The 24,120-nt window shown below is 42.9% G+C and overlaps 1 protein-coding gene across 4 annotated transcripts in view; it reads left to right on the forward strand.

Annotated features, from left to right (window-relative positions):
• FNDC3A (fibronectin type III domain containing 3A) overlaps positions 1–24,120 on the forward strand; it is a 381,088-nt gene that overhangs the window by 166,415 nt on the left and 190,553 nt on the right. The window contains exon 1 of one of the 4 annotated variants that reach the window (XM_077298075.1): positions 1,847–2,090. The exons of the other annotated variants lie outside the window; for them this stretch is intronic. Coding sequence (XP_077154190.1) covers positions 1,998–2,090 — 93 coding nt within the window. The 5' untranslated portion in view covers positions 1,847–1,997. Of the gene's footprint in view, positions 1–1,846; positions 2,091–24,120 lie in introns of those variants that run through there. 4 annotated transcript variants of the gene reach the window in all.

The raw sequence follows: 24,120 nt of genomic DNA on the forward strand, positions 1-24,120 counted from the left end.
GTATGGAGCATCATGTGTGGCCATTATACAGTATGGAGCACTGTGTGGCCATATTTTTTTGTTTATAATTATTGTTTACGAAACATTGTGATCAGAAGTGCTAAATGGGTGTGGTTGGGGTGTGACTAGTTGTGAAATGGGTGTGGTCAGAGGTGTGGCCTCAAATTTGCCTCTGCGCGCGACGCTAACTTTGTCCCTCTTTCCCTTCCTCAAAAGTTGGGAGGTATGCCCTAGACTGGGGGTCCCCGACCTGTGGCTTGGGATCCACATGTGGCTGGCGGACCCATGATGTATGGCTCACAACTGTCTGCCAGCTTGATGCGTTGGCACCAGGTCTTTCAAACAGCCATGAAGAGCAGGTCTCCAGATGTTGAATCTTGTGAGGAGCCCACACAGAAGAGCAGATCAGGATGCACACATACTGGTCTTAGGGCTTTAGTGATAATGTAAGTATGATAAGCAGGAGACAGGATGATACTACCTGTCTGAGGACGCCCTTAAAGCTGGATGCGACAGTGTGATGGGAGTGCTTGTTGCGAGAATACTGAATGGGGTTTTGTGGGAACCCCTAGATCTAGGAATGTTGCCTCATGTGATTTCTGTGGAAAATATTTAGCTGTCATTATACCCACAACGGGGGCCCTGTCCGTCACTACGGTGAGAGAAGCTAGAGCTGGATGTGGCTCACGACCCTCTATCAGGCCTGGATGTGGCTCTCGGCGGTAAGAAAAGGTTGGGCCACCTTATGTAGACCATAGGTTGACCAAGGCGACAGCTTCAATTCTCTCCCATGGCCTCATTTAGCGATGGGTTGTTTGTTTTTTGGGGGGTCTTGCATGAAAAAAGGGTTGATATTCCTTATTGTGACTGATCAGATTTTCATCAACTTGGCCAGTGTGTCAGTTTTTATCAACAAAGTTTCATAAAAAAAAAATTTGTCTAAAAAAAAAAAAAAAAAAAGCAAAAAAACCCCGTTTCTTAAGCTTCTGGCAAAGTGTCAGTGAAAAAGAGACAACACTAGGATGGAACTGATGACTGCCAACACTTGGATGTAGCTAAGAACTGACTACACTTGAATGGATAATGGTAGAATACGACACCTTGGTAAATGTAGAAGCTTGGCTAGGATTCCAAATCGCCAAAAACAAATGGTTAAGAAGAGATCCGTTACTCAAGTGAGTACCGGATCTCTTCTTTAACACTAGGATGTAACGAATAACTACTAATTACCAACTAATTAATTCATTATTAATAATAAGTAACTAGTAACTGACAATACTGGACACAACTAATAACAGACACCAGAATGCCACTAAAATCTAGGATGCCATTAGTGTGCTGCCTGAGTTTTTCAGATTCATCATCACTCATCCCTCCCAGTGTGTGGTGGTCTCTTATGTCTGCCTACTAGGTCCTGGGCTTCCAGCGTCCATGCAGGGCAGTGTCCCTGGTTTGCCCACCCCGGCCACTCATGATTAGCTGCTGCTGGAAAAGCGCAGAGTTCCTGTTGCCATGGGATCGTTCCTATGGCTTCCTAGAGTTAGATGCCGGAAGCCAGGAAAAGCCATGACTTTTATCTTGGACTCGGTACTAAATATAAAATGTGGCATTAGAAGGGAGCATTTGGATGCTTGAGTTCTCTCAAATCCTAACCTTCTGCCGGCTGACGTTGGCTAATCCAGAAACAGATGCTGCCGCAGCTATTTGTTGATTCAGTTTCCATGGAAACCTGATACATTCGTCTACAGTAGGAAGCTCCCTGCACATTGGTTGATTTGATAGGAAGCGAGTCTTGAGGTAGGTATTGATGACTGCACTGATAATTGGTCATACCTTTTAACATTCAGCTTCTTCATGCATTTATCCATGGACTGCGAGATAAGGGACCACAAAAATCCGATGCAATCTGAAATCAGGAGGTAGGTTAGGTCGCCCTGTTCAGCAGAAACGGGCCCGATGACCTAGACGTCAGCGCTGCTTATCTCACTCGATAGTGAATGAAACAGATTGGACTCTCCAGCCTCCCTGCAGCCTTTGTCAGCGCGCTAACGCCTCTCTTGAATGAGCAACATCAAAGGATGCGAGCAACAGTAAGTGGAAGTGTTAAGGGTTTTTCTCCTTTTTTTGTTTTCCACCATTTTTCAGATGCTTTGTTAGATGGTGCACATCGCTGCCACACTACAAGGCTGCTCGGCTGTGTCAGCTAATGTGCTACACAAAGGAACAACAAGAGGAAGGCTTTCTGAGTGATCCCAAGACTCCGTCCTCCTCAGAGCATGTGTTCACGTCTCTTTCAGAGTGATTCTTGGGTGGGATTCATTTAGCCATTGTGTCTGTGTCCAGCCCGCAGTGCGTTCAATGGGGTCTGACAAATGGCAAAGTGACATAATGAATCACCAAACTGGCAGATTGGACTGTCACGTTAAACAACAAAAGCAGAAGAGCAGGCCACTCCGGATGGGGAAGGGTTAAAGGGTTGTCCTCTCTTCGGAAATTTAAAAATAAATTCGACTTTTATATATCCCGTACTAATATTCATCTCTTAGGAAGTTCTGCACATCCTGAAGTAGGCTTTGTTACTTTAGCTTCCGGAAAACTTTGATAATATACTCGGTTCTTATGTTATCACTTGGGCTATGAATTTACCTTGTTTTATTTCTAGAACTTGTGAATGAAACTTCATAAAACAGGGCGAAGCCACTAATTTTGAGGTTCAGTTAATAATGGCTTCCCAGTTCAGTGCCCCATGAAGCACAGGCTTCCATAGGACTTCCCTTGTGGGTTGTTCTTTTATGCAAGAATGATGATTATTTTTAATGCATGTTAACAATCCTCAGGCTGCAATCTATTGTCTCCTGTTATTCGTTTCAGATGAGGAAGAAGCTGACTTAAGTTCACTTTAGTGAGGTCAGTGACGGGAAGTTCAGAAAAGTTCTCACCGTAAAGCCACGTTCAGTGTTTGGTCAGTATTTTACATCAGTATTTGTAAGCCAAAACCAGGATTGTTACCGAGGAAAAGTATAATAAAAACACGTCACTACTTCTGTATTTTTCATTCACTTCTGTTTTTTCTTACAAATACTGATGTAAAATACTGGCCAAAGTACTGCCGTGTGAACATGGTCTAAAGAGCGCTACTTAATGGGGTTAGACTAGGCCAACAATATCAGATCAGTGGGGTCTTGTGTATCTTCAGTGTTTACAGCGGCTCGCACCCTGTACTTGCTTGTGTTGTATTTTTAAGCCATTTTCCACTTGCAAAAACATTGGGAAGGGGGTTTACACTGCATTTTTATTTACCTTTTTCAGGTATTAGCGTGCAACCCAACAGTAATCTACTCAGATAATTGCATTTACTTGCGTATATCCCCCTTATTTTATGCAGTTTTGGTGCTGATTTGTAGCAGCATTTATTAGTGGTTTTATTTTTGATGATCAGAAACCTTGAGATTATTGTTGTTGTTTTTTCGCATTCATCTTTTTGAGACTCCACAGAGAAGCCTCTAAGGAAAGAAAAATGAAAAATACAGTGCAGTTCAGCAGCGTCTTCAGATGCAACAGTGGACGTGAGTTCCCTTGAAATCACATCCACTTTGTACTGTTAAACGCAGCTGACTTTCTGCACACAAAAAAAGCCGCAAAAAAAAAATCCGCGTATACACAATGTGGAAATATGGCCTTATTTTATTGCGGCAGTGCAAGGTATCGCCGGAGGGTCCCGCTCACCGAAAAGAGGTTTCTGGAGACGTGTATGAGAAAATGTGGGGAGGAGAATTTCTTTTGTTTTTTAGGATTTTTATTGCCATTTGGCCTTAAGTTTTTCAGGCATGTATGTTGGCCATGTCATATGTACTTAGCAGAAATGCATACTTTCACTTGCTGTTTCGTATTTAACCCTTTTGTGCTCTAGTTGGACACTCATATTTCAGGAACCGTTGTAATAAAGTATTCCTTCCCCATCATTGTGTTACAGAAAGGCAAAGGTGACCGTCCCATCCATCGGCACATAATGACAGACATGCCGAAAGGGTGGGATTTTCCCATGCTACGTGTGGATGTGTTTCTTTTGCTTTTTTTTTTTTCAATGAAATACCCTGTGTATACGGTGATTACTAGTTTTGCATTTCCCAGATCCTGCTGGGTATAATGCAGCATTTAGTCATTGTTTGCGTTATCTCCTTTCATTGTTGTGAATGGGCAGAGGGAATCGTTTTTTTTTTTCCTGGGAGTAGAAACCACACAAAATGCCTGATTTGTGCTTGATGATTAAACATTTCCTCTAAAGGAGAATCTCATGAATGGATATTTAATCCGCAGGAAACATCATTTCATATGAAAAGTATTTGCAGAAATAATGCGCTGAATTTGATTGTATTTTTTCCTATGTAATTCAGTAAATGCTTAAGAGCATTTTTAAGAATTTCACCTAGAATACAGAAAGAATGGAAGTCCGGGCCCACACAATGACTTGTTTTGAAGTTTTCTGATAGTGTTCAGTTATTTGTGTCTTTTCTGTCTAATTTATGAGACAACCATTAGCAGCGATTACCGTGCCCTTAATGTTCGCACTCCTCTTTCAGAATACCTCTAATGGCAATATTAATCTATGTTTTTGGAGAGAAAAACATCTCCCCCCCCCCCCCCCCCCCCCATCTCCTGTACACGCTACTCTATCCTCCTGTTTTGGCTGAGTAAGGCTACTTTCACACATCAGGTTTTTTGCATCAGGCACAATCCGGCAAATGTTGGAAAAAACTGATTCGACGGATCTGTTTTTTCAACGGATTCGACTAGCATATCCAGATAATTGGATAAAAAAAAATTTGGAGCATGCTCAGTTTAAAAAAACGAAATCCGGCGCAGGAATCCGTCATTTTCTGAATCCGACACCTTCCGGCTCCCATAGGGTTCCATTCTAGCAAACAGCCGGAAGCGCCGGACGAAACGCAATGTCATCTGCTGCAATCCGGCACTAATACAAGTCTATAGGAAAAAAAACGGATCTGGGGGCAACATTCGCCGGATCCAGTATTTTGAAATTTAGCCAGAATGAGCTTGACAGCGAAAACCTGATGTGTGAAAGTAGCCTTAGTGTTACCGTTATGCCGACCTCTTGTTGGAAAACCCATAAGATAAGAATGAGCGACGGGTTACTTCAGGGCAATGTTGAAATGTGTCAACTAGGAAATTTGCAGATGGAAGCAGCCTAATGGTGTGTGTACATGGCATATTTCTGCCCATAATGAGCGTTGTTGATAATCACCTTTTGAAATGTCCATACAGGCTGATACAAACTGTATGAGCGCAAAACGATTGATTGGATTGGATCAATATGTAAATTATCTTTGGCAGCAAAAACATTTTTCTTGTTTGTCGCCTGGTTGGTTGGCATGTTTGCACAAATAAGAAAAGAAAGTGCATGTTCGCTTGACTGTCCCATACACAGGTATTTTGCCCGGTTCTGGGAGAGAGCAGCTTATCTCTGGTGGTGGCTTCTCTTTAAAGAACAAAAGGATTGTACGAAATATCACCAATTCTTACTTCCCCCAACAATCATCTGTCAGGAAGCACACATGCACAGAATGTCAGCCGAACCTGTTGGTATCAGCGGGTTCAGCCAATGTTGGCCTCATGTGTATGGGGGCCTTTAGGGTGGATGCAAGAGTCCCAAGGGGCCTTTAGGGTGGATGCCAAAGTCCCAGCCGGCCTTTAGGGTGGGTGCAAGAGTCCCAAGCGGCCTTTAGGGTGGGTGCAAGAGTCCCAAGCGGCCTTTAGAGTGCGTGCAAGAGTCCCAAGCGGCCTTTAGGGTGGGTGCAAGTGTCCCAAGCGGCCTTTAGGGTGGGTGCAAGAGTCCCAAGCGGCCTTTAGGGTGGTATGCAAACCAGCAGCTTTCTCATAGAAAACACAGGCATCATGGCTGTCTGAGTATTGGCTGAGAGATCTGATGGCCGAATAATCAGCTGAAACATCCTTTTGGCCTACATCCATCTAATGTGTATGGCCAGCTACAGACTAACAGAGTCATTATCTGAAACTGGTGCAAGGATGCCATTACATGTACAGATATCTGACCAATTTCTAGTATGAAGAACATAAATAGTGTCCAAAACGGTTGATAACGTATTATAGATTTATTCTGACAAATTATCATTACGTTTTAACCCATTACAGGTCTTTGTCAAGCATGCACTTTTTCTACACTTTGTCCAGTCAAACCAACATCATTCTAAATTGGTTTGTGTAAATTGCCGTTTAATCTCATTGAAACGTCTCAATGTGCTGAAAAATCTTTCTGCCAGTCAAAATGTTTATCGGGTGTAAACAGATACCTTATAGACAATATCATTCTAGGCAACAGAAACATTTTATTTGCTGGTCAAATCTAACAAATGATCAGTCGGTGGTTGTCAGGAATCTGTGTTTGTAAATCCAACTTGAGTGGCGTCATCTTTGTTGTTGCCTCAACCTACATTAATTGTGCAGTTACTGCAAAATCCAATCCAAAGATGGAAGTCTACGGCCCCGAATCATCAAAATGTTTTCGTCAGAAATCTAGCGTAAAACACTTAGATTACAACATTTTTGGCATTTTCACACCAATTTCTCTCTGCTCCCTCAAAATTGTCATAGCTGACACGGCAGAGGTGGAACGTCACAGCTCTTCTGATTCATGACAAACTGTGGTGTTTCTTACACCGAAAATCTTACTCAAGTCTCCGACTATGCACCTATTAATGAATCGGTCGCTTCTGACTGCAGCACGTCCCCCTTGTTCATGCCGGTCTGGATGAATTATTTCTTATTTCTAGGTCTCGTCTGTGTCATCGGGTGACACTGAGACCATGGGTTATAGCCAGGGCTGTGGAGTCGGAGCCCATTTTGGTGGAGTTGGTGTCATGGAAATTGAGGCGTCGGAGGTTTGGCTTACTGACTCCACAGCCCTGGTTATAGCTACCGCTACTAGAAGGTGGCCACTAAGTAGTACAGTGTTTCCCCTTCCACCAGCTGTCCTCCTTCAGCCACTGAGCTGAATCTGTTTTAGTTTAGAGCAGGGTGGATTTGATTTAAATCTAACTAATTTAAATCACGATTTAAATCACGATTTAAATCACTAGTCAGTAAGGCTTGATTTAAATCAGTGATTTAAATCAATGTTTCTACATAAACTAGTTCTTGCTACTTTAACATGCAGGTAGATGAAGATTTTTAGAATCACTTTTTATATTACTTTTTTCTCCCCAGTTTAATGGGTTAATCATTCATATTTGGACACCACTGTTCTGTTGTACTTAGGAAGGAGAAAAACAATCCTGACCTTAATAACAATTTAAATAGATTTATTCAACTGAAACAATAACAACATTACAGCATAAGTTATTTGCTTAAACAAACATCCATGTTTGTTAACTAATTTGGCTAAACAAAATATATATATATTTTAAGAAACTTAGACTGTCAGCCCAGCCGACACATGAAAAACTTAAATACTACTGTCCCTGCTGTCCTCTGTAGCTCACTTGTCGTCATCTTCATCATCATCTTCTTCTTTGTTCCTATTCATAATCTGGAAAAGAAAAACAAGCTTTCCTGCTTTATTGGGTCCCAACCGATTTCTCAATTTAGAATGAATGAGTCCAAAGGAAGAGAATATTCTTTCAACGCCTGCAGAAGAAGCTACTGCTGTTAAAAGTGAAATCATTACTTGAACAGTCTCTAAATCCAAGCGCTTAGGCCGGTTTCACACGTCAGTGGCTCCGGTACGTGAGGTGACAGTTTCCTCGCGTACCGGAGACACTGACACACGTAGACCCATAAAAATCAATGCATCTGTTCAGATGTCATTGATTTTTTGCGGACCGTGTCTCCGTGTGCCAAACACGGAGACATGTCAGTGTTCGTGGGAGCGCACGTATTACACGGACCCAATAGAGTCAATGGGTCCGTGTAAAACACGGACCTCACACGGACGTTCTCCGTCTGGGGTCCGTGTGCGTGCAGGAGACAGCGCTACAGTAAGCGCTGTCCCCCCCACATGGTGCTGAAGCCGCGATTCATATGTTCCCTGCAGCAGCGTTTGCTGCAGAGAAAATATGAATAATAGTGTTTAAAATAAAGATCTATGTGTCCGCCGCCCCCCCCACCCCCTGTGCGCCCCCCCCCGCTGTCCTGAAAATACTCACCCGCTCCCACGTTGGCTGTCACTCCTTCCTCTCTGCCCCGCGCCTCCTACTGTATGCGGTCACGTGGGGCCGCTCATTTACAATCATGAATAGTCGGCTCCGCCCCTATGGGAGGTGGAGCCACATATTCATGACTGTAAATGATCGGCCCCACGTGACCGCATACACTAGAAGCCGCGGCCAGACCAGGAAGCAGCGAGGGAGGCGGGTAAGTATTTTCAGAACAGCGGGGGGGCGCACAGGGGGTGGGAGGGCGGCGGACACATAGATCTTTATTTTAAACACTGTTATTCATATTTTCTCTGCAGCAAACGCTGCTGCAGGGAACATATGAATCGCGGCTTCAGCACGATGCAGGGTACCACACGCGTGGGTACCACATGCTCCGTGTGGTACCCACTCGCCATACGGGCGGCACACGTGTGCCGCACGTATGGCCTACGTGAGTTCCCAGGCACACGGACACGGATAACTCCGGTACCGATTTATTCCGGTACCGGAATTATCTGGACGTGTGGGACAGCCCTTAAGTGACTACCACCAGTTTACTGGTGTGACCTTCCTTAAAATATCTTCAGCAAACATATATTTCTTGAATGGTTCCCCCTTAGCTCTGAAGTTTATTATAGTTGGCAGTAAAGATGGATGATTGCTGGATACCCATGTCATAGCTAACTCCTCTTCCTCAGCATTTAGGTTTTGACCCTGATATTGGATATTGACAATATTTGCCAAAAAATGAGCTGGAGTCAGTGCTTGTCCCATTCGTTTGTTTACTGCTTGTAATTTAATTCTGTCCATGTGTAGTTCTGTTTTTAAGTGTTCACTCAGTTCCTTCCAAATTTCAACAGCATCCGCAATAAAACAGCTATTTTTCTGTATTTTGTTTAAAGCTTGAGAGATGGGTTTCAGGAAGCTCAGCATATGTTCAACATTTCTCTTAAGCCCAATGTTGAGGATTTTGGCTGTGACAGTGCCATCTATTTTATCTCGATTTTCTTCACAAAGTGTCATCAGAATAGGCCAGTTTTTGATATACTGCTCAAAACAGTCCACCACAGAGTTCCATCTAACATCTTGTGGGAGCGTTAGCTTGGTTCCACCCATCCTTTTCAGAGCTGCTGCAGCAAAATGATTATTACGGAAGTATTTAGCAATTTCAACAACATTAGCCTTTATTTCTGGAACACTTAAGTCTTTGGCTAAGAGGTGCAGCAAATGAGCACTGCAACCATATGTTATTAGCAGCTTTGTATTCCCTCCCTGCTCTTCTAAATCTCTTCTCATCTTGGATACGTTTGCAGCATTGTCAGTGACCAAACTGCGTACTAGACATTTGAATTTTTGTTCACATGTCGTTATAGCTTTTACTGCCACTTCTTGTAAGTATTCTGCTGTGTGTGCATTTCCTGACGTATCAGTTGTTTGTGCAAGGAAGACTTTACCTTCTTCTGTTGTTATACAAGCACATACAATAGGATCATTGTGGACATTACTCCACCCATCAATACTTAGGTTAACAATTTTACCCTCCAGAGCTGTTGCACATTGCTCCATTTCTCTGTCATACACTTGATCCAGCAGTTTCCCTGCAACATCAGCTCTGCTGGGTGGACTGTATCCTGGTCTCAGTGACAACCATATTAATGAAATGTGGGTTCTCAGTCAGACGGAAAGAAGAGTTCCTTGCATAAATAAACTGGGCAATTTTTTCATCAATCAACTCTTTTTCTAATCTGCTAGTTCTTATCACAAACCTATCTATGGTGGTTCCAGGAGGTAAAGGTTTTTTCTTCCTTTTGGGTGATGGTGATATGTGGCTGTGGGTGTCTGATGATGATGCTGCTGCTAATGAAGCACTATCCTGGATGGATAACTCTGAAACTGTAGAACAGGATGATGGTGATCTTGGAGGTGGATAGTTTCCAGAATCCATGAATTCCCCTAAACAAAAAAAGTCAATGCTGTTATTTTATTGTTTATACAATTTCTGCTTATTGTACACAACACATCACTGCCCCTGCCCCAAAAGGAATATTTGTTTTTCTTCATAACTGTACCAAATGACAGTAACATGCAGTAATAATAAGAAATATAATTTTTCTCACACATGACAGTTCAGTCTTTAGAAATAGGATTCAATAAAAATGTTTACCAACCTGAAGATCCTGCCTGTTCAGAAGTGTTTCTTTGGTCATCTTCATCACCGCACTTCTCATGATTGTTGCCTCATTCGCGCCACCAGGCCTTGCATCTCTTTGTTGCATCGTTTGCATTTTGCACGCATGCCTGCCTTACCGATAGGTGAAGGAGCTTCATTAAAATATTCCCAAATTGGGTCTCTTTTACGGCCTGCTGCCATTATAAGGAAAGAATGTAATAAACCTCAGATCGTATCGTACACACAAACAGATCCAGACTTGTCTGTCTGTGGCTATGCTGCAGTATTGTGCTCAAAGTTTCACTTTAATTTTCTTGTCTGCTTGCCCTTCCTCCTCCTCACACTTAGATTCACATTCTTCTTGTGTTGTGCAGATCTATTCCACTCCAAACAATCAGAAACATATTGTCTAACTTCTTGGACTTGGCACTGAAGGGGTTGATTCTGTATTCATAGGTTTGTAGAACAATAGGATTAAGGTCTTTTTCTCAACTCTGTTTATGTTGTAACATTTTTGCCGTGAAGAAGAGGCTGGGACCTCTGCGGAGTCAAATTCAGTTTTGAGAACTGCGTAAGTAAAGCGAGTGTCTGTGATAATATAGGAGAGAAACTGCCCACTAATCCTACAGAAACCTCTGGAAGAGCATGGCATTGTGAGTGTTACACATATACAGCCTTTATTCTACTGAGTTAAACAACTCAGCTTTATCTCATGATGGAAGAACCTTTGGATGGTAAAATATTTTCCTCAAAAAGCAGTTTATTGAAAAAAATCCGATTTAAATCAAAAAAATCCGATTTTTTTGATTTTTTTTAAAAAAAACATTGATTTTTATCCACCCTGGTTTAGAGGCAGAAAGTCATGGGGCGTTCTCGGTCAGCAGCCATTTTACACCTGTCTACACCTCCGTTTCTTAAAGACCTGAAATGTTGAGTTACTTGGGTTTTGAAAAACCATTCTGCAACACAAACCTAAATTGAAAATGAGAAGATAAATATTTTCTGTTTTTCATATTTTGGTAATTGGTAAATGAAGCTACTTCTATTATTGCAGTCTATATAAATCTCCTGTAAAATGAATTCAGTATTTTAGATGTGTGTGGGAGGGGGGACCTGTCTCATCCATTCAGTAAAATTCCAGACAGTGGCACGGTTAGGAATCCAGGGCTCCCTGACCCCCATCCCACACAGACCTGTTTTTTTCTAATAATATTCTATCTAAAAACTCCAGTAGAAATGGCCAGTGTTCATTTTTCTTGAGTCCTTGCAGTGCTAATGCTTCTAATGACGACAGATGAAGCCTGCGACTACAGGATTGTATTGTGCGCAACTCAAGGTTAAGCGATGACTCATTATTCTCCATATATAAAGCTGGGCTGCAGTTTTCTCAGTGGACAGATTGGTTTTAGTAAAACCAATCTGCTGTAATGAAACTATTACCGGGCCTGATTTTGTGGTAAAAATGTATTTGGTCTTTGCACCAGTTTTTAATCAGGTTTTCAATGTATGCAAGTATAAAATATTTTCAGTTTTTATACATTATTTAAAATCTATGTTACCCATAATGTGCACAGCGTACATATGTAGGAATACGGTGTATACTCCTATTATTGTACATGCATACAGTGTATGTAGGAATACGGTGTATACTCCTATTATTGTACATGGATACAGTGTATGTAGGAATACGGTGTATACTCCTATTATTGTACATGCATACAGTGGAGGCCCGGTTGAATAGCCACAATGGTCACCAGACATTACCCAGACAGACTTTCTTTTGAGGAATCATCAAAGATTAGGTATATTCAAGAAACCCTTGCACAGTTTTAACACGATTATATTTCAACTATTATATCAACCAGGGCCGGCTCCAGGTTTTTGAGGGCCCCGGGCGAAAGAGTCTCAGTGGGCCCCCCCCCCCTTTAAAATATACCACGATTCATGATGCCCAGATACAGCGGAGAAATATAGGTATAGTACAATGCCAGATTTCACTTCTTACATGAGTGATAGCTATTGTAAATTCTGCAGTGTATATATACAGGGGAGAGGTACTGTGCAGTGTATATATACAGGAGGAGTGGTACTGTGCAGTGTATATATACAGGGGAGAGGTACTGTACAGTGTATATATAGAGGGGAGTGGTACTGTGCAGTGTATATATACAGGAGTGGTACTGTGCGGTATATATATACAGGGGAGAGGTACTGTGCAGTGTGTATATATACAGGGGAGAGGTACTGTGCGGTGTATATATACAGGGGAGATGTACTGTGCGGTGTATATATACAGGAGTGGTACTGTGCTGTGTATATATACAGGAGGAGTGGTACTGTGCAGTGTATATATACAGTACAGGAGGAGTGGTACTGTGTAGTGTATATATACAGGACAGGTGGAGGGTACTGTGCAGTGTATATACAGGAGGAGTGGTACTGTGCAGTGTATATATACAGGACAGGTGGAGGGTACTGTGCAGTGTATATATACAGGAGGAGTGGTACTGTGCAGTGTATATACAGGAGGAGTGGTACTGTGCAGTGTATATATACAGGAGGAGTGGTGCTGTGCAGTGTATATATACAGGACAGGAGGAGTGGTACTGTGCAGTGTATATATACAGGACAGGAGGAGTGGTACTGTGCAGTGTATATATACAGGGGAGTGGTACTGTGCGGTGTATATATACAGGACAGGAGGAGTGGTACTGTACAGTGTATATATACAGGACAGGAGGAGTGGTACTGTACAGTGTATATATACAGGAGGAGTGGTGCTGTGCAGTGTATATATACAGGACAGGAGGAGTGGTACTGTACAGTGTATATATACAGGAGTAGTGGTACTGTGCAGTGTATATATACAGGAGGAGTGGTACTATGCAGTGTATATATATATATATATAGGACAGGAGGTGTGGTACTGTACAGTGTATATATACAGGAGGAGTGGTACTGTGCAGTGTATATACTTCAACAGCTGCCCAGCCCAGGCCCCCAGCACCTGTCCTGTATATATATTATATACACTGTATCTATACAGGCTGTGCTGGGGGCCTGGGCTGGGCGGCTGCTGTAGTATATATATATCAGCTGCAGCCGCCCAGCCCATGGCCGCCCCAGGTCACCCAGTCCCAGACTGTCAGAACATACAGCGATATAGCATTGCACTCACTCAGGTGCTGGTAGGAGCTCCGTCTCCTTTAGTGATGTGTCGTTCGCGAACGAGCCGACACAAAGAGCCGGCTCCCTGCTGTGAACGATGGGAGCCGGCACACCAGTGAGAGCCACTAAAATCCCTGAATGGCTCTCAATGGGCGTAAAATCCCGGACTTCGGGGGGCGTAACTCCGCCCACCTGAGCAAAACCCCGCCCACTCTTCAATTTAATTGGCTCTCTAAGAAGTGGGCGGAGTTTCTGCGGTAGGTGGGCGGAGTTTCGGACGCATGAACAGGTACTCAATAGGGATCTAATACGATCCAAAAAGAGCCGGTTCATGAGCCGAAAGAGCCGGCTCTTTTTGGTGAGCGGAGCCATGAGAGCCGGATCACCAAAAAGAGCCGGACTGCCCATCACTAGTCTCCTTGATAAGTTCAGCAGTGCACACAGTCAGGAGATTCAGAGCAGGAGAACTCTCCGCCCACAATGTCACGCTGGCTGTGTCCTTAATTAACCCCTATGTGTGCCTGGCCCTGCACTGACAGTGAGAAGATGCTTGTGCCAGCGCAAATTGAAAGGGTAGAAAGGGTTAAAGCAGCCAGATGGCTCTATGACTGTGTGAGTGGGCCCCCCTGTCTCGTCAGGGCCCCGGCACTTGCCCGGCTAGGCCGGGTGTTGACGCCGGCCCTGATTATCAACTGTACAGCTACTTCTGCTTCCCCTGTATTTTTAGTGATTCTACAAAGTTAAAAGGGGTGTCTACAATTTTTTTTTTTCTTTTAAATCCACCCCCCCCCCCAAAAAAAAAAAAAAGAAAAATAGTTGATCACAGTAAAGTCATGCGGCCGAATTGTAGCAGTAAGTCGCTACTTGGTAAAAGCAGTTCTACCACAGGAGAAATTGAGTATGGCAACCATTGAAATGATGTGGATAGACTGAATCTGTCTGCAAGTTTTCTGCTATGGCTAATGGGTGGAGATCAAGAGTTCTGTATATAAACTTCAATATTCATTCACAGGGTATTTGCCAATAAGTCGTTCCATTTACATGTCAATGACAAACATATGAAACCGTATGAGATGATCAGCTGGGACCCAATCTGTCTTTAAAAAAAAAAAAAACAAGAAGGAGAAAAAATAGATGGAAAATAGGATGTTCTAAAGAGCTCACTGAATGGAGTCTGGCACCGTAATAACATGTGGCCGATGCAACCAGTCCATTAGTGACATTTATTCCCTCCTAAATATTCCACTGTGAGCGGTATTATTAAATGGAACCTGACAGCGGATACATGATAGATCCTACAGAGAACTGTGGAGTAGAACGTTCCCAAAAATCAGAAACTGTGAACTTAATTATAAAAATACAAATTTTTATTGAACAAATATAGACAAAACAAGTAAAAAAATTCAGTGTTTGGAAAGAAAGAATGGTGATGACACAATGACAAAAACGATGCACCTAAAAACCACGTGTTGCCAAAGATGGCATTGCACCAGGGCGGCACAATCAGAGGAGTGGGTACTGATTATAATACAGAGGCACTATAAACTAAATCAGGCAGACACAGGTATGATTACCCGAATGAACTGTGCATGCAAAACTGGCCTAAGTTCAATAGGGAGTATGGTACCTGCAATACTCAGAGTAAAAGGACAAAATTACATGACCTTAAGTCAGTCTAAATAAAGTGCCACATGCCTACAGAAAGTGCCCTATATAGTGCTTACCCATGTGGGACATGGAGAACATGCGTACGCTGTCAAGAACCCCAACGCACGTTTCACGCTGATGGCTTCCTCGGGGGGCCTGATCCTCGAGCAGCAGCTATCAGACACCGGCTGTATGATTTCAGCCAGGTATGTCTGTTTAGGCACATTAGGGGCTTTCCAAATGTGACAAAAAGTCAAACATTGCTCCTTTCCTCCCGAGCCCGGCCGTGTGCCCAAACAGTAGATTTCCCCAGAAATGGGGTATCGGGGTACTAAGGAGAAATTGTGCAACATAAAAATAAATGAAAGTGAAAATAAGTGAAAATAAAAAATTTGTGTCTAAAGTAAATTTTTTGTGAAGAAAATGAAATAGCCTCATAGCCTCAGTTCCTCATAGCCTCAGTTCCTGTGGTGAAGTGCTTGAAGGATTAATATGGTTCTTGAATGTGGTTTTGTGCACACTGGGTGTAGTTTTTAGAACGGTGTCACTTTTGGGTAATTTCTGTTATGTAGGCCCCTCAAAGCCATGTCAAATGTGAGGTCGTCCCTAAAATAAATGTTTTTTAAATTTTGTTGGAAAAATGAGAAATCGTAGGTCAACTTTTAACCCTTATAACGTCCTAACAAAAAGAATTGTTTCAAAAATTATGCTAATGTAAAGTAGACATGTGGGAAATGTTTTATCAACTATTTTGTGTGACATATCGCTCCGATTTAAGGGCATAAGAATTAAAAGTTTGAAACTTGTGAAATTTTCTAAATTTTCACTAAATTTCCTTTTGTTTTGTTTTTTTTTTCCCCACAAATAAACGCAAGTCATATTGAAGACATTTTACCACTATCATGAAGTACTGGAGTGACAAAAGATCACTGAAAATGAATAGGCAAATAGTTTTTATTAGAAAATCACATATAAAATCAGACTAGACGCAATACATAAAAACTTAATAAGAGGAGACATGAAGGTAGGCAAGGGAGAGGCTGTGGGTCAGTATAGTACCTGGGGAACCAAGGTAAAAAGTGATCACAGTAAGGGTGAAATGGCATCAAGTAGGAGACACTGTAGATATTGGTATATAGGTATATCATACAATTAACACAAAATGCCATAAGAAAAAGCACCTGCTTACCCATGGTAGGTCCAAACCGCGACAGCCTTCCTAGCGAGCCAACGCAGTACGCATGTCTAATGACGTCATCGGCCGCTATGTTACCCGCATGCGCTCAGCGTGGTGACTGCTGCGGAGGAAGTGACTCTCCATGTGTTTGGAGTCCGGGGCGTATGCTCCACTATTATCGGCGCCTTTCTTTTTCAGATTTATTGCTTTCACAAGACAGGGCACTTTATCCCACACCCCTTTGATAAAGTGAGCACGTGAAACGCGCGCCTGGGGCCCCAAGGAAGGTCCATTATTTGGAGTACTCCCCTTTTGTGATTATATTTCTGTTACATGTTGGGAGAGCCTGACCCTAATATGCTTTCATCCCTAATGCATATATTGTGCTTATTTATTTACTGTTTTAGCCACTATCGTGAAGTGCAATCCGTCACGAAAAAAAACAATCTCGGAAAAAGTGGGATCCGTTGAATTGTTCCAGAGTTCTAACCTTCTAAAGTTATCCAAGAAGTATTTTCTCCTTGCGGAGATCGACATGCTAAGCATGCCGAGATGAGGAGACTTGAAGCCGCAATGCTCCTCTGGGTAATATGCTAATTATGCAAATTGTCTCTTCAGAGAGGAAGAGAGGTAGAACTCTCGTGCCACCTATTGGAAGGTAGCAATCCTACAAGTCAATGTTGACCCTTTAACGAGCCTTGTCACATGACTTAGGATAATAGCCAAACCATTGACTTGTAGGATTGCTACCTTCCAATAGATGGCACTAAAGTTCTAGCTCTCTTCCTATCTGAAGAGACAGTTTGCATAATTGGCAAATTACCCAGAGGAGCATCGCAGCTTTAAGTCTCCTCATCTTGGCATGCTTGGCATATCGATCTCTTCAAGGAGAAACGATACTTCTTTGATAACGGTCTGACCCCTCTCACACAGCTAAACCAGATCTCCGCTATGCACTGACGAGGGGCAGTACCCCGAAACAGTGTCTGCAAATTGAGATTCTGGGTTGGCTATTATCCTAAGTCATGTGACAAGACTCGTTAAAGGGTCAACCTCCTAAAGTGACACTGGTCAGAATTGTAAAATTTGGCCTGGTCATTAAGGGGTTAATATAGGTGAGGTTTTATAGTTTTGTGATGTTACGTTGATATAAATATATTTTAAGCCCCATAGTACTACTTTGAAGTTTATTACCTTTTATAAATGAGCGATTTCATGCAGCGCAGCAGTCTGCGCACCGACCTTTCTGTCTTCAGCAAAATACAATAATTTTTGTGGACCAGTATTCTGTGAATTATAGGGAACCTTTTTTTTTTTTTTTCCTTTTCCCACTTTTGCTCTGTTCGGAGGTTACAATTTGCTGGTGATTATTAAACTGTAGGTCTAATGTTATAGTAAGATATTGATCTGCCCACTACAGTCTGCGCCGCTAATTATGGCCCCAGTAAGCTTTTGCATGGAGTGTGGAGCTAGTGCAGCTTCTCTCTTAAATTTTTTTTTTTTTTTAAACAACATTTGGCTCTTTGTTATTAGTCCATTCTAGTCCATATGACTGTTTATCCTCGCGCAGGCTTGTTTTTGGTTTGTTAGCACCAATTGAGATCACTTTTGCTCATGATCCTGGCTTTGGTGCTCGGTCCCAAGTTCTTTTCTAGATCTCTTTTTCAGGCTGACATAACTATTCCAACCTTCAATGAACTATAGCGAAGGAATGACGAAATCTATGCAAATCCCAAAGGAATATTATTTCCCTGATTAACATAAATTACCAGACTGTTCTCCATAGAAACTATTGAAATAGTAGTGTGGCTTCAGGCTGTTCTGGTATTTGGCGCATCTTTATTAATGCTCCAAACAATACGTCCAGAGATGTTTTGTCTGTCTGTATTCTTGTCTTGCCTTCCTTTAGCTTCTGCATCCAGGCCTTGCGTGCCGTATTATTTCTTTTTGGGGCAGGTTTAAGCCAACCATGTAAGTTGGTCTGTGCTCTGCTGTACTGTATAAAGTGTGCAGTAATATAAGCGATTATATACACAGTACAGACCGGATCACTATTTTTATGTATTTATATGCAATAGAAGAAAATGTCCAGCTTCACCGAATCCGTGAAAAAAAGTTTTCTTTATTCACAAACTTAAACATGGAGGATACAAACTTCAGCACAAACCATATGGGTAAGAATCTCAACGCGTTTCTGGAGACTAAGCCACCTGAGTCATGATTAAGGGAGCTTAGTCTCCAGAAACGCGTTGAGATTCGTTCCCATATGGTTTGTGCTGAAGTTTGTATCCTCCATGTTTAAGTTTGTGAATAAAGAAAACTTTTTTTCACGGATTCGGTGAAGCTGGATATTTTCTTCTCTTGGATTCTACACACGTGGACACAGCGGGTCCGTGCTCCCGAAACTCAGCTTATGCATCACGGGTGAGCTGGTTTATATTCCTTCTCTTCAAAGTTTCTTTCTTTATATGCAATACATGTATATAAAGGGAATCTGTCAGCAGAATTTCTCCGCCCCCTCCCCCAACTATTAATATGTGCATGTAGCTCTTTCAATGACAAATCTGGCTATACCCTTACAAGGTCAATCCGTTTCTCCATTACTAAAGATCAGCTTTGCAATTTGTATTCAATATCCATGGCTAACCTAATAAATAGTCTTCAGTATGAATGGGCAAAAGTTCCCACAGGCACAAAAATCCAAAATCTAGTAGAAAGCTTTCCTAGAAGTATGTTCCCACGGTTAGTAAATGCTGCAGGTTGGATACTGTGTACATCTGCAGGGTCCAACCTGCATCGGCCAGATGTTATAGCATAGTGGATGGGATTTCAAGAAATCCCATCTCCACTATGCGTGCTGGGACGCCTCCAGCTTCACCACGGAGACTGACACTTGGCGCGTCTTTCCAGACCGCAGCATGTCTATTTATCTTGCAGAGACGCTCACTCTCTGCAAGATAAATGCCCCCGTACAATGTATTGGACGTAGTGATTCCCCACGGTTCAGTGAACACATGCGGAATCACCTGCGGTCAAAAGCCGGCAGCACTTTGGACGGAGCGGACATGCGCTGCATCCAAAGCGTTGCCTAATACTAACCGTGGGGACGTAACCTCATAGATGCAAAGTGGTGAACCATCTCCATATTAATGCCTATGGAAATGGAAAACGAGGTTATAAAGCTCCTGTAGGTGTAATGTGTAGGTGTCCTAATACTTTTATCCAAATAATTTATGTTCCTTTTCCACGCAGTGGTGGCATGTGAATGTATAAGTTGTAATAGACCATGCAGAGAGTACATAGCTAGCATGGCTCCCTGCATGTTCTTTTATAGGTACGGTAAATACTATATGTCCTTATAATTTAGTGCTTCGGTGACGGAGCAGTGGCGAAATGGCGTCGAGTGTGGGGAGGACACAACATTTTCCTGGTTACTACATGGGCCTTCAAATTTAGGTATTACACCTGCTATATTCATTACCTATGTTTTTTTCTTTGTTGGATTTCTCCTATTTAAGCTAATTTTTGTTAGGTATGTTAGGCACATTGTTGCCAGAATTATTATCATGTTTTTTTGTGAATTATACCAGGGGATAGATTTTCACATATACATATTTTGTTTTCTGCTCCTGTCATTTAAGGTTTGGATGCCTTTTTATCTACTCTCAGGACTGCACTTGGTCCTTTAATAGCATCTATATTTGATATATTATTCCCTAACACCTTCGTGTTGTACTGGAGGTGGATGAGATTGAAGTATCCATTTATTATCTTTTTTTTTCTCCGATGGTCCTTTACCTCTGACAGATACCTTGTTGTAAACTTTGATATAGACACCCCCCATATGTATATTTTGAATAGCACTATTCTTTTTCTATCATTAGTTATTGTTGTTTGGCCCTATTAGAAGGCTTCATGCCCTTGAAAATGTTTTTTGCACTCTAATATAAGAATGAGAATTAACTTCATATATGGGTTTGATTCGGGCCTTGAGATATATATACCAGCTGTGTAAAGGTATGTTCCCATGGTCAGTAAATGCTGCAGGTAGGACATCCACATTTTCCAACCCGCAGCATCCAGATGTTACAGCATAGTGGATGGGATTTCAAGAAATCCCATGTCCACTATGCGTGCATCGGTGTCTCCGCAAGATAAATCTCACCCATACAATGTATTGGACGCGGTTATTCTACACTAGATGGTGGCCCGATTCTAACGCATTGGGTATTCTAGAATATGTATGGCCACGTAGTATATTGCCCAGCCACGTAGTATATTGCCCAGCCACGTAGTATATTGCCCAGCCACGTAGTATATTGCCCAGCCACGTAGTATATTGCCCAGCCACGTAGTATATTGCCCAGTGACGTAGTATACAGCACAGAGCCACGTAGTATATTGCCCAGCCACGTCGTATATTGCCAAGTGACGTAGTATACAGCACAGAGCCAAGTAGTATATTGCACAGCGACGTAGTATAACCGCACAGAGCCACGTAGTATATTGCCCAGCCACGTAGTATATTGCTCAGCTACGTAGTATATTGCCCAGCCACTCTGTCACAGGTTAAAAAAAAAAAATAATAAACATATACTCACCTTCCGCAGGCGCGTTGTAGTTCTGTCGCCTGTGTGGGGTGCAGGCGGCAGCTTCCGGTCCCAGGGTGTGATGACGTCGCGGTCACATGACCGTGACGTCATAGCAGGCCCTTCTCGCGCGGGACCTGTGATGACGCCGCGGTCACATGACCGTGTCGCGGTCACATGACCGTGTCGCGGTTACATGGCCGTGTCGCGGTCACATGACTGTGACGTCACGGCAGGTCCTTCTCATGCAGGTGCGCAGGACTTGTGATGACGTCGCGGTCACATGACCATGACATCATGGCAGGTCCTTCTCCCAGACCATCCTTGCCACCGGAACGTGCCGCTTGCATGGACCGGCCGGAGCATTGCGAGGAGCGGGAAAGGTGGCGGAAGGTGAGTATATAATGATTTTTTTATTTTTTTTATTATTTTTAACATTAGATGTTTACTATTGACGCTGCATAGGCTGCGTCAATAGTAAAAACTTGGTCACACAGGGTTAATAGCGGCGGTAACGGAGTGCGTTACCCGCGGCATAACGCGGTCCGTTACCGCCGGCATTAACCTTGTGTGAGCGGTGACCGGAGGGGTGTAGGGTGTATGCGGGTGCCGGGCAGTGAGTGCGGGGAGTAAGGAGCGGCCATTTTCTTCCAGACTGTGTGCGTCGCTGATTGGTCGTGGCAATGGTCGTGGGCGTTTTGCCACGACCAATCAGCGACTTGGATTCCATGACAGACAGAGGCCGCGACCAATGAATATCCGTGACAGACAGAAGGACAGACAGACAGAAGTGACCCTTAGACAATTATATATATATATATAGATGGTTCAGTGAACACAGGCAGATTCACCTGTGTTCAACAGCCGGCAGCGCTTTGGACACAGCGGACATGTGTTGCGTCCAAAGCGCTGCCTAATACTGAATGTGTGGACATACCCTATTAATTTTATTGCATGTGCAACTGTTGCATCCTCCCTTTATTGACGGTTTGCCCTGATAGAGATCCCACTTATTAAACCTGACAGGGCACACCTGTGAAGTGAAAACCATTCCCGGTGACTACCTCTTGAAGCTCATCAAGAGAATGCCAAGAGTGTGCAAAGCAGTCATCAAAGCAAAAGGTGGCTACTTTGAAGAACCTAGAATATAAGACATAACTTCAGTTGTTTCACACTTTTTTGTTAAGTATATAATTCCACATGTGTTAATTCATAGTTTTGATGTCTTCAGTGTGAATGTACAATTTTCATAGTCATGAAAATACCGAAAAATCTTTAAATGAGAAGGTGTGTCCAAACTTTTGGTCTGTACTGTATTTATATGTATGCGTGTGTGTGTGTATATATATATATATATATAGTGTGTGTGTGTGTGTATATATATATATATATATATATATATATATATATATATATATATACACACACACACACACACACACACACACACACACACACACACACACACACACACACACACACACACACACACACACACACACACACACACACACACACACACACACACACACACTATATATATATATATATATATATATATATATATATATATATATATATATATATATATATATATATATATATATATATATATATATATATATATATATATATTTGTCTAAGGGTACTTCCGTCTTTCTGTCGGCAACTATCGTCACGGAAATCCCGCGTCGCTGATTGGTCTCGCCAGCTGCCTGTCATGGCTGCCGCGACCAATCAGAGACGGGCACAGTACAATTAGTCCCTCCCTACTCCCCTGCAGTCAGTGCCCGGCGCCCGCTCCATAATCCCCTCCAGTAACTGCTCACACAGGGTTAATGCCAGCGGTAACGGGCCGCGTTATGCCGCAGTGTAATGCACTCTGTTATCGCTGCTATTAACCCTGTGTCCCCAACTTTTTACTATTGATGCTGCCTATGCAGCATCAATAGTAAAAAGATGTAATGTTAAAAATATTAAAAAAACAAAAAACCTGCTATTCTCACCTTCCGTCGTCCGATGATGCGCTCGCGCCGGCCGCCAACTGCCGTTCCCAGAGATGCATTGCGAAATTGCCCAGAAGACTTAGCGGACTCGTGAGACCGCTAAGTCATCTGGGTAATTTCGCAATGCATCCTGGGAACGGAAGATGGCGGCAGCCACGCGCGCATCGCCAGTGCTTCGCTGGTTCCCAGCGGGTGAGTATATAACTTTTTTTATTTTAATTATTTTTTTTAACAGGGATATGGTGCCCACACTGCTAAATACTGCGTGGGCTGCGTTATATACTACATAGCTGCTATATACTACGTGGGCAATGTTATATACTGCGTGGGCTGCGTTATATACTACATGGCTGCTATATACTGCGTAGGCTGCGTTATATACTACATGGCTGCTATATACTGCGTGGGCTGCGTTATATACTACATGGCTGCTATATACTGTGTGGGCAGTGTTATATACTACATGGCTGCTATATACTGCATGGGCAGTGTTATATAATGCGTGGGCTGTGTGATATACTGCGTGGGCTGTGTGATATACTGCGTGGGCTGTGTGATATACTGCGTGGGCTGTGTGATATACTGCGTGGGCTGTGTGATATACTGCGTGGGCTGTGTGATATACTGCGTGGGCTGTGTGATATACTGCGTGGGCTGTGTGATATACTGAGTGGGCTGTGTGATATACTGCGTGGCTGCTATATACTGCGTGGGCTGTGTTATATGCTACGTGGGCTGTTATATACTGCGTGGGCTGTGTGATACGATGCGTGGGCTGTGCGATATGATGCGTTGGCTGTGCTATATACTATGTGCCCTGTGTTATATACTACGTCGCCTGTGTTATATACTACATGGCTGCTATATACTGCGTAGGCTGCGTTATATACTACATGGCTGCTATATACTGCGTGGGCTGCGTTATATACTACATGGCTGCTATATACTGTGTGGGCAGTGTTATATACTACATGGCTGCTATATACTGCATGGGCAGTGTTATATAATGCGTGGGCTGTGTGATATACTGCGTGGGCTGTGTGATATACTGCGTGGGCTGTGTGATATACTGCGTGGGCTGTGTGATATACTGCGTGGGCTGTGTGATATACTGAGTGGGCTGTGTGATATACTGCGTGGCTGCTATATACTGCGTGGGCTGTGTTATATGCTACGTGGGCTGTTATATACT

Source organism: Ranitomeya variabilis, chromosome 3 (genome assembly GCF_051348905.1).
Source record: "Ranitomeya variabilis isolate aRanVar5 chromosome 3, aRanVar5.hap1, whole genome shotgun sequence".
NCBI lineage: Eukaryota > Metazoa > Chordata > Amphibia > Anura > Dendrobatidae > Ranitomeya > Ranitomeya variabilis.